The sequence below is a fragment of the Poromitra crassiceps genome (genome assembly GCF_964638095.1).
Source record: "Poromitra crassiceps genome assembly, chromosome: 5".
Taxonomy (NCBI): domain Eukaryota; kingdom Metazoa; phylum Chordata; class Actinopteri; order Beryciformes; family Melamphaidae; genus Poromitra; species Poromitra crassiceps.
This window is the reverse complement of record NC_139642.1, coordinates 35,467,191-35,479,410: the sequence shown is the minus strand read 5'-3', so window position 1 is coordinate 35,479,410 and position 12,220 is coordinate 35,467,191. Positions and strand designations below refer to the sequence as shown.

The 12,220-nt window shown below is 45.2% G+C and overlaps 1 protein-coding gene across 1 annotated transcript in view; it reads left to right on the top strand.

The window, feature by feature from the left end:
* Positions 1-10,643, top strand: part of st3gal4 (ST3 beta-galactoside alpha-2,3-sialyltransferase 4) — a 42,576-nt gene extending 31,933 nt beyond the window's left edge. Inside the window, exons 10-12 of the mRNA XM_083637026.1 lie at positions 442-579; positions 9,245-9,394; positions 9,654-10,643. Of these exons, the coding sequence (XP_083493152.1) occupies positions 442-579; positions 9,245-9,394; positions 9,654-9,743 (378 nt within the window). The 3' untranslated portion in view covers positions 9,744-10,643. The remainder of the gene's footprint in view (positions 1-441; positions 580-9,244; positions 9,395-9,653) is intronic.
* Positions 10,644-12,220: the final 1,577 nt, after the last annotated feature.

Here is a 12,220-nt window from a genome sequence, read left to right as displayed (position 1 = left end):
TTTCTCTCATGCAAACACACAGCCCTGTTTTCCAGCTCTTAGCAGTCATCCATAGCAGGGACAAATACTTAAGAGGTTCAACTTCATCGATGCCAGTGCCCTTCAGAGTTAAATGTGGTTTCCATCGTCAACATCCCCCACTCTGTGGCTCCGGGCGCCTCCGGCCTCTTACTGCTAATAGTTGCGGGGTCATTACCCCCTAATTTGCACATCCATTTAGTTGCCTCGAGCAACGGGGGAGTCAGAGGTTTAATTGCATCACAATTTGAATAAATTAATTCTGTGTGCTGACAAAAAACACTGTCCCTCTGTCACTTCCTCTGCCCATCTGTCTACCTCTTTGTGTGTGTGTGTGTGTGTGTGTGTGTGTGTGTGTGTGTGTGTGTGTGTGTGTGTGTGTGTGTGTGTGTGTGTGTGTGTGTGTGTGTGTGTGTGTCCCAGGTGAGGAAGGGCTTTTGGAAGCCCCCTCCACAGATCTGGCTGGGTGATTCCAGTAAAATCCGCGTGCTGGACCCCCACTACCTGCACCAGACAGCAGAGCGACTGCTGCAGATCCCACTCAATCCCAAGAACAAACAGGTGAGAGATCGCTTCCATTTCGCCAGTCGGCACATGGCTATTCCCATTGGCCCAGTGGAACCATGTCACATGTCACATGGCTATTCCCATTGGCCCAGTGCAGAGCCGTGTAGATAGAAGAGTCCCGCCATCTCCATTCACTCCAATGGACCAGTTTTTTACTCAAGAGTTCCAGGAAGTTAGGTCCTAGATTAAGCAGCACTGTCGAGTTGCAGCAAAATAGACAGTTTGTGTTGTACTCTGAAAGAGTTTTCCCCCCCTTGAATCAAATTGTACATTATCAGCTTTATTTTAGCATGCAAAAGTAGCGCGAGACCCATTCGTGGCTGTTCATTGGCTAATGAGTCTCGCATTTTGGTCCTCCACTGACGCCACTCTCTCTCTAGAGGACACTAGCCCAGTGGAACCATGTCACATGGCTATTCCCATTGCCCCGTGGCCCCATGTTACATGTCACATGGCTATTCCCATTGCCCCGTGGAACCATGTCACATGTCACATGTCACATGGCTATTCCCATTGGCCCAGTGGAACCATGTTACATGTCACATCATCGGCTATTCCCATTGGCCCAGTGGAACCATGTTACATGTCACATGGCTATTCCCATTGGCCCAGTGGAACCATGTCACATGGCTATTCCCATTGCCCCGTGGAACCATGTTACATGTCACATGGCTATTCCCATTGCCCCGTGGAACCATGTCACATGTCACATGGCTATTCCCATTGGCCCAGTGGAACCATGTTACATGTCACATGGCTATTCCCATTGGCCCAGTGTAGTGTCCTCTAGTAAGAGAGTGGCGTCAGCGGAGGACCAAAATGTGAGACTCATTAGCCAATGAACAGCCAGGAATGGGTCTCGCGCTACTTTTGCATGCTAAAATAAAGCTGATAATGTACAATTTGATTCAAGGGATGAAAAACCCTTTCAAAGTACAACACAAACTGTCTATTTTGCTGCAACTCGACAGTGCTGCTTTTTTTTACTCAAGAGTTCCACTTTCTACTTCCTGGAAAAAAACTGGTCCATTGGAGTGAATGGAGATGTCGGAACTCTTCTATTATACGGCTCTGGCCCAGTGGAACCATGTTACATGTCACATGGCTATTCCCATTGGCCCAGTGGAACCATGTCACATGTCACATGGCTATTCCCATTGGCCCAGTGGAACCATGTCACATGGCTATTCCCATTGGCCCAGTGGAACCATGTCACATGGCTATTCCCATTGGCCCAGTGGAACCATGTCACAATAGATCCTTTCTTTTGAGTGCATTACTGCACTTCCACTGTTTGCTTGTGATGTAAAATACTTGAATAAAGATTCAGAGTCAGAGGTTGGTCTCCGATGAATATATTGTGGCTTGCAAGCGGAGGAATACAGAGTATAGCTCAAGACTGGTACAATATTTCGTCAACTGGCCAAGACAGAGACCAGGGCTTAAATAGAGTTAGAACGAGAGGAGCTGTTCTCCTAGTACTGCTGAATAAGGAAGGATGATCAAGTTGTTCTAAGAGTAGAATACAGACAGATCAAGAAATGCACTTATTAGGACGTTGTGTTCTAAGGAGTAGCAGTTAACAAGTTAACAAGGCTGGATTGCTTCATCTACTGATTAGCCACACCTCCTCAAGTGATGTGTCTGGAGCGCATTGATAAGCAATCGCCTGTAAGAAGCATTGCTCTTGAAATATAACAGGCTCAACAGTGGTTTTGTGTACCCAATTATAAACATGGTGGAGATTAGCTTCACTTGACATTCCGGCAGGCAGCTCATTAGAAGATCAGATGTTCTTGTCTTATAGGCTGCACAGTGAACCCGCTGGAAATAATTGGCTCTTGAAAGGGAGCCAAAATATTGTTTACATTTGAACCAGCAGCAATTAGGGAATAAGGAGTCTTCCTTCTCTGCAAAGCTGATTATCGTTGTCACAGGAAAATCTCAGAATTCCAAATGTTGTGATCTGCATGTGTTACATGATTTTCAGGCTTAGATGTTCCTCTATACAGTAGGTTGAGCGATTTCCATGGCCCTTGGCCACATGAAACCTTCAATCATCAACATACATCAATCGTCAGTCAATAAAATATACTGTAGTAATAAAGAAGATATAATTGAAAGAGATCAAACCAACATCAAAACATAGCAAAGGAACAAAAGTGGGAGCACAACCATATAAGTCATGAGACTCAGCCTCGAGCAGTCATTTCAGAATGAGAAAGTGTGACGCAGGACAATTTTGGTCTCTGCCATTGACCTGTTTTTGTTTCACAAATTGGACCTGAACTCCCTCTTTGGCGAAGGCCCTGGGATGTTGAAACAGCCTGGGTTCTGGCTCAGGCTGTTACTCATGTTGAATGATGTTTTTCTTGGCCCATCGCATCCCATCTGCCAAGCGGACCTGCTCCGTGTTTGGTGGGGATGGTCTCTGGTGTGGAGCAGAGCCAGGTTTTGTTTTGGTTCTGCTTGTTCCCCTCTCATGAGCCTTTTCTGTCAAAGAGTGAGGGGGGTGTTAGCCTTTTGGACTGCAATACAAACACAACTGGTTGGTGCATGAGAGGAGCGAACAGTGGGAAGGCAGGGGTCCTACAGGCGATCAGCGTGCTCGCCCGACAGGAGCTCTGCACCATCTGCATAGACTGTACAGAAGGGGGGGGGGAGGCTGCAGGCGCTATGTGTGAAAAATTCTGTTTTTCTATTGATTCACTTTCATCACATCAAGACGTTATTATAGATAATTTGAGAGACAAATTACAACGTAATAAGCATTAAATTCTATATAATCTAAGATGTTTTATTTATTTATTTATTAATCTGGTACAATTGTAAAATAATGGTCATTGTCCATGTCTGTGTTTTTTGTATGTGTGCCCACAGTTAAATCTTGGCCCTTTGCCATCTGGCCAATACTGACGAAGGGTGCGCCTTGCAGTTAAACTGACAATTCTGAGGATCTCTCTCTCTCTATCTGTCTCTCTCTCTCTCCCTCTCATTCTCAAAATAATTCAGGTCCCCTAAAATGTCAGTTATGTCAAGCTTAGTAAACATTTTAAGCAGTAAGTGACCAACATCAGGTTGTTTGTTTTTCAATTTTGCAGTACTTTGCCCAAGTATGCTACATTACAGATTCTATTTAATCGCCATCATGCTTGCAGACCTTCATTATGTCCTCTCCCCCCTCTCTCTCCCCCCTCTCTCTCTCTCTCTCTCTCTCTCTCTCTGTCTCTGTCTCTCTCTCTCTCTGTCTCTGTCTCTCTCCCTGTCTCTCTCCCTGGATATTCCAGGATTCCTCATCTGCCAAAAACCTGCTACATGCACACACACACACACACACACACACACACACACACACACACACACACACACACACACACACACACACACACACACACACACACACACACACACACACACACACACACACACACACACACACACACACACACACACACTTCACCAGCAGCAGACAGTGCCCAAGGACACAATAGATGAGGCTAACTAATGCCTCTGCCAGTAACCCAGATAGACAAGGACAACCCCTGCAACACACACGCACGCACACAAACACACGCGCGCATGCACACACACACACACACACACACACACACACACACACACACACCATTTTCCCTTTCTTTCTTTCTTTCTTTCTTTCTTTCTTTCTTTCTTTCTTTCTTTCTATATAGAATAATACTCTCATGTTCATGCACGCCTGTCCGCAGACTGAGGCTCTTTGTTGATCTGTTGTAGGCCTGGCTTGGGGGTGGTGACAGTGTGCGGCCCCTCACGCTCCTCTCACCAAGGCTCCATGGGCCCGCTTCCAAACTATGCGCCGGGCCGCTGCAGAGTGCCGCTGTTCACTGGTGTGCCGGCGACCACATGAGGCTAATACACACACAGAATGTCAGCTGTGTCCCATCGCTGGGCGCTCGCTAAGACACTCGCGCTCCGTGCGTTAGCGACCTGATTCAGTGGAATGTGCTAGTGAGGAAAGAAGAGGCGAGGGGGAGAAAAGAACAGGTTGTATTTCAGTCTCTTATCTAAGGCTTTCAGGCCAGTCATATCAGCAGCAGCAGCTGTAGCACTGGCAACACCCCCCCACCCACCCCCACCCCGCACACGTGCACGCACACACACACACACACACATGTACGCATTTGCGTGCGCACGGGCACACACACACACACACACAGTGTAAGGCTGAGTTCACACAGGATCAGACGCTCGCATTGGCCCCCCCGCGCCCCATTCATAGTCAATGAGGGTAGTCTGTTAGGCTCCGGCAGTGGGCGGCGCAGGGGTATGCGTGAAACACACGCATAGGTCGTACTGTACGGCGAGAGAGCTCAGGACCATCCAACTTTTGGGGGATGCAGCCCTACGTCACGCTCCGCTGGCCAATCTAGATGCCCCACACACACACACACACACACACACACACACACAGGCACAGCTCTGCTGTTTCTCTTCTCTTCTCTTCTCTTCTCTTCTCTACTCTCTCAAAAAATGGCGGCTATATCCTGTATATCTGTAGTCTGGCTCCAGAAGAGGAAATTAGTTTACGAGTCGACAATTCAGTCTGAATATCAGGCTAGTATATCTGTTCTCTTCACAATAAAAATCCTCACACACATAATGTTTTGAAGGGGACTCGGGGAGAAGGCAGAAAGGGGGGGGGGGAGGGTCAAGTGAGATCCGCCCACCCCGACGGACTACAGCCGGACGTATACGTCTCGACGGATTGTGTCTGAATTCGGCCTATGTCCCGGAAGAGGGGAGTGACATGAGAGAATTTAGGTTGGTTGAACACCAGACAGGCTGCAGCGTTCTGAATGAGCTGTAACAGTCTGATGGTAGAGGCAGGTAGGCCGGCCAGAAGAACGTTGCAGTAGTCCAGGCTGGACCAGGAGTTGTGTCGCTTCCCTTGTGAGAAACGGACGGATTTTGCGGATGTTGTACAGGAAGAACCTACAGGAGCGTGCTGTCGCAGCAATGTAGGCCGAGCTGTACAGCGTGTTGTCAAGGATCACGCCAAGGTTCTTAGCTGTTTGAGAGGGTAACACGGTATTGTTGTCAATGGAGATGGAGAGGTCTGTGAGAGGGCAATCTTTCCCTGGGAGGAAGTGTAGCTCTACCTTAACAAGATTGAGCTTGAGGTGGTGGGTAGACATCCAGGCACCGATGTCTTTGAGGCATGCAGAGATGCGTGCCTCAATTTGGGTGTCTGAGGGGGGGAATGAGAGGTAGAGCTGAGTGTCGTCATCATAGCAGTGATAAGAGAAGCCATGAGATCACATCGCCAAGAGATCTGATATAGAGAAGGAATAGCAAGGGGCCCAGGACTCAGCCCTGGGGGACACTGGTGCTAAGAGTGCAGGGTCTGAATAGGAATCTTGTCCTTAAGACCTGGTATGAGCAGTTAGAGAGATAGGAAGCAAACCAGGAGTGTGCAGATCCTGTGATACCTAGGTCAGACAGAAATCGAGTGACATTGATGTCACTCAAGTGACATCACTGATGGCATCACAATTGCTCGCGTGACATCACCCTGTCAGCCTAATCGTATCTTTGTTAATCTTTCTTTATATTGATCAGATGATGATCTTCTGCATGTGCATAACAATGGGGTATGAAGCTCAGGGAGAACATGCAAACTTCACACAGAAAGGCCCTTTTGACAAGATAGCCCACCTGGGCAGTAGGCACTGGAGACATGGGGGGGGACACCAGGCAGGAATCGAACACAGGACCTTCTAGCTGTGAGGCGACAGCACTACCTCTGCGCCATTGTGCCCTGAGCTGCTTAGGAACCTACAAGCAGGTCCTGATCGTTCTCAATTATGGCACTCAGATGGTGGTGGTGCAGATGATGGACAAGGTGGTTGAATGTGAGATTTCTGTAAGGACAAACAAGGTTAAAGGATCTTCCTGCCAAGAATTCCTCACCATGAGAGAAATGATGAGCTTCCCTTCACGTTTGTCAGACGGCAGTCCAATCAGATTGGCTTTCTCAGTTACCATCAACAAAGGTCAAGGGCAAGAGAATGACCGAGTTGGCATCTACCTACCTCAGCCAGTGTTTGCTCATGGCACAGCTCTACACAGCCTTGTCCAGGGAAAAGCAAGCCAGCAGCATGGAAGTACTTATTGAAGGTGATGACGCGGGAATAACGGACAACATTGTCTATAAGAAGCTACTGTAATCCTGTACTCATACAAACATTTCCATAACTTCGCCCATGGCGCATCATCTCCAGAGTCAACACCGTAGAAATCGAGCTCATGCAGCACGTGAGATTTCTATCTATTTAAGCCAATCTTTCTGTTAGCGGCATGCTGTGCTAACAGCTGTGCTAACAGTAAGCTCTGCCTGAAAATAGTCCTTTGCATCAACTTGAGGTCTTAATCGCAGTGGATCTTTGTACAGGAAGCCAAAAAGCTGCATTTATGCACAACCACAGAAAACGGAAATGTACACACAGTGTTGTGCAAGCTCACACTTCACAAGAGATAGCTCAAGGTTCAGCTCATGCAGATTAAAATGAACTAGTTCACGTTCATAGCTCATATTTTGAACGTTGAGCTATAGCTCACAGTCCCAAAAAATGAGCCGTTCACCCCCCCAGGTGTGAGCGACGCTCACTGTACTTTCATGGATTTGTACAAATGTCCGCTCAGCTCAGCACTGACCATAATGAGCTTGCTCAGGGAGCGGCGCTCTATTAGCGCGTTCATGCACAACACTGCATACACACACACACACACACACACACACACACACACACACACACACACACACACACACACACACACACACACACACACACACACACACACACACATACCTGCAGACATTAAAACATTATTATTATTATTCTGGAAATGGAAAAGTACTATCTCTGCATCTCATCTCTTTCTCTCACTCACTCACTCACACACACACACACACACACACACACACACACACACACACACACACACACACACACACACACACACACACACACGAGTACAGTGTATATGTTATGCCTTGTTCCAAAGTCACAAAAAACCTCGAAAGTTACTGAGTAAATTACTGAGGCTTTTGTGCTGGAGAGCCCACTGTTCTGTTCTTAGTTCCGCCACAAGGAATGTCTTTATTGTTAGTCAAACTTGAACCCAACGTGAACTGTTTGCATTACATGCTTTAAATACAGACATTACCCCCCCCCCCCCCCACCACCACACACACACACACACACACACACACACACACACACACACACACACACACACACTGCCAATAGCCACTTTTTCTCAGCTCAATGCTTACCAGGGCCAGTGACTATTTTACTGTGTCCAATCTTATTGTGTGTTTTATGTTTCTATGTTTTTCCTAGTCTTTCTCACTGCATTGCATTTCCCTGTGTGGGATATTAAGGTTGATCTAATAATCAAGATGATGACATCAGTGTTTTATATGGAACAGCATTCTGTTAACAAAGGATCTTTGGTCTTGGTAGAAATCAATAGTGTGTGATGAGTAAGCCCTGTTTGACAGTATTGTGGAAACTAGGCAGTTGTAAGCACCAATACTGGACAGTAGAAAAGCCTTTTGGAAATAGTGTTGTAGCAGAGGAAACTCTGTGATGACATGGAAACAGATAGAGGACAGATAGGAAAAGTGTTGGGAGGGACAGTGTGCTGCATTTTGTAAAGGGACGGAAAGAGAGAGAGACTGTTCCATCTCCATTTCATGTGGAAATGATTCTCCTCCGTCTTGCCTCTGTGAACATGGATAATCATTGACAGAGTCATGTACATGTATGTGAAGCAGCAAACAACAGGGAGATCTCTGTGCGCAGTATGAGCTTGTTGGGGAATACACTGTCTATGTCTAAAGTCTTTCTATTACTAAGTCTTTAAGTCTCATATTACCGTTAAATCTTGTTTTCCTTAAAAAAAAGTGAGAAGAAATATGCGGGCATGGTAAGATAATGTTTGCTTCTTTCAGTGCTTTTTTTTTTACTTTTTATGGCTGATCACTCCGGTTTCATATAATATCATTTGACTTGTCATCTGGACTGGAAGAAATCTACTTTTTGTAAACACTATTTCTAGGAGAAGGGATTGAATACAATAGGAAATGCTTTGGTAAGATCCCCTCCCAAGTGTATGGCAGCACAGGAAATTAACAATCAGCCAGTGTTCAGTGTTCCTTGTTGTGGTAGGTAGCCAAGCAGAATTGTCACATTGTTTTATATTCAGTAAAAATCAGTTGGCTCTTAAATTATTAAAGTTGACAGGTTATGCCAAAATATGCTAGCTACCGAGTAGATTGGATATAGAAAATTGTCTGGTTCTCGTTATCTAGCCGTGCCACAGTGGTAATGACCACAGAAATAGCACTATATATACCACTGACACCTGGTGACTTTGAGGTAATGGTCATGAGGTTCACATAAAGTCATGTTTTGGATCAAAGATCATTTACTAGACTTTTGTTCAGGAGAAGGTCCGTGTTGTGAACTGCAAATGAAAGTGGAGGACAGAAGGACCTAGCAGCTTCTGCAGTCCTCTGCGACCATCTAGTGGCTAAATGAGGGACTGCATGTTAGTCACAGGATAAACTGGATGTCTCTAGGAGGCTGTCATTAGGTTTTGTTTGTTTCAGAAGCCGGTGCATCCCACCACTGGTATCCTGGCTGTGTTCGTGGCTCTCAACTACTGTGATGTGGTCCACGTTGCTGGTTTTGGATACCCCACCACCAGGAACCAAAGACAACCCATCCATTACTATGGATACGACACTATGAGGTCTATGAAGGTGGGTAGCAGTCCTGTATTTCAGATATAGTCTGTGTTGCAGCATGTGCTGCTGGTAATGCAGTTCCTCAACTGGTTGCTATGTGTCTGATCATGCTGTTATCTAGAATTCTCTTGAAAACCAATAGAAATCTCAAGGAAAGAAAATTGTTTGATGAACATCAAAAATGAACCAAAGGCTGGCAATGTAGAGAATTTGATGGGGAATTTGCAGACCTGAATGCTCTGAATACTCATCCACCTCTTCTCCTCGGTTCCAGGATTCTTACCATGACCTCAGTCACGAAGCTGAAGCCTTAAAAAGACTGGAGGACTCGGGAGCCATTTTGTACTTGCATCCACATACATGACACACACACAGACAAACACCTGACACCTGACACATGCGTTATTTAAGAGATCTGGATTGTATACAGTTTGACTTAATCCAAGCCTGACCTAACCTCAACACCAAGTCTTATTTGAATTGGTTTGGGTAATCAGATTCAAATCAAATCTTAATGTGCCTTGAGCATGGACATTTGGCTGCACGACAAACATTTGAAATGTTTAGCCCCTACCTCCTTGCCTTGGCACCTCGTATTCTGTAGATCTGAAAGACTTCAGTATGTGTAAATGGTTTAAAATGGTGGTTTAATAGCTTCTCATTAATTGGTCAAGTTGTTGAATAACCTCCGTCATCCACATAACTTTAGAAAGTCTGGTTTGAATTCCGACACTCCAAGCTAATGAAGCAGGAGACTGACTTTATTCATGTAACGACTCAGTGCTGCAAAGTCTCGCACAGTGGCATATGTTTGATACCCCATGCCAGCAAACGATGAGGTGACCTCTGTGGTTTGTTGGCCATAGGGATCCTTGGATAACTTACAACCTTCAGTGTTGTTTATGCCATGTGATACAGTAGTATAGGGTTGTTTTTACCACAATTATATGAATCAAGCAGTTTCGGAAGGCTTTTGGGTCAGTTTGTGTGAATATGGTGGAGAAATTCCTGCAGCCTCTAGCTAACTAATTCATATTAGAATCACCTTGCTCTTTCTTGAGGTGAAAATAACACAACTTTTCTGTGATTTCTTTTGAGTTCTGACTTCAATTGTCTTGATTCTTTTTATTTAATTTTTGTTCTCTTTTCTTTTTAGAGCAATACTGGTAAAATTGTACCACTGGATATTTTTTTGTACAGTATGAAAGGAATTTTTATTAAAATGAATTTCGACTGATTTATCATTAACATACCCATGTTTAATCTTGCCTATTACTCGGATTTGTTACCAGGTTATTGATGCCCACATGAATTATGGAACGGCTCATGTAGCTTTGGAAATCATTAAAACCGGATTAGTTCTCTTGAGGGAACCTGCCGGGGCTGCTGCTTGGCATCAAATTCATTATCACCTTCCATCACTAGAGGGGGTAGAGCTTCCATTTGTAGCATGGGTATTGTTGATACTGTACTTTACTGCACATGGTGCAGTCATGCAGCAGCACAGCTTAAACTGCGGGCAATGTTAACGGCACAACTAGCTTAGCACATGTGTTTGAGAATGGATGTATGAACATCTGGAAGACCAGAAGAACATTGCACAATCGTATTTATCGAGAATGACTAACGTACATTTGCCCCTAGCGACAGATGTTAATGAAGGCTTCTACCCTCTGTAAACATGGTGTTCTTATTAGTGTTGACGTGAATTGAGTTGTGCCCTTGGCACTTAGAAAACTAGGTCTACATACGGTGGTATAACAAGCTGTGACACTGTCCAGTTTAACAACTGAGATCATAATGACGTGCATTTGTTTTACCCTCAATCAAAGGGATGTATACGCTGTAATAATATTAAAATGTACAGTACTGCTTAGGGTTTCCCTAAATCTACAGTTTACATTCAGAAATCCTTCTGTGAATGTGTTGCTTTCAAGTAAATTCTCAAATTATAAGCACTTGAATAGTATGTCATGTGTCAATTGAAGAGTGATGTAGACCATCAAGGTCAAACCTGTGACAATGGTTCCTTTGTACTAATGTGCTACCTGCTGCTATGACTACGAACGAAGACCTGTTTTGCGCCTCAGCTCCGTTCAATTGTGTCTTCTGTTTTTGCCTTCACTTCACTGTTTATGCCTTCACTTTGTTGATACTGAGCAGCAATCCTGTTTGCAGCAGGGAAATGATGACTACAACCCCCTCCCCCCATCTTCAGCACTGGAATTGTCATTGTTGGTGCTAACTGATTTTCATGCAATTGAAAGCCAATCTGCCAGCAGACAAAGCATTCTTTTTAGCCCGTTTCAAGCCCATCCATTTCAGTTCTGAGAGCCATCCATTATGTGTACAGGGGAAATTGTCTGTATCCCTCTTTCCCTTCATCCCCCATCACATGCACTCGTGCACACACACACGCACGACTATTATCTCTACGACAACTAATAGGTGGCATCAGATGGGCTGTTGATATGTACTTGTTCTCCCAACAACATGAAGTGTTAAGAACGAGCCCCGTTCCGTCACGCTCACTTCCCTTAACAGCCCGGAGTTACATAATTGAGCAGCATGGTGCGAGTCTGCAGGCATGTTTATATGACAACTGGAAATTTGGTCAGACTTAGGATGTATTGTATGTAAGCACACCTTTCAACCCTCCCGGTCCAGATAGTACCATAAATACTAGAGAACTAACATGCCATTCAGGATACACTGTTATCCAAAACGTCTTCCAGTACAATGAGTGCATATTTTTAGCATGGGTGGCTCCTGGAACCATGCTGTGGCCACTGAGCGCCACAGGCCCCCATGCACACATTGTAGCCACCAAATGAACTCGTC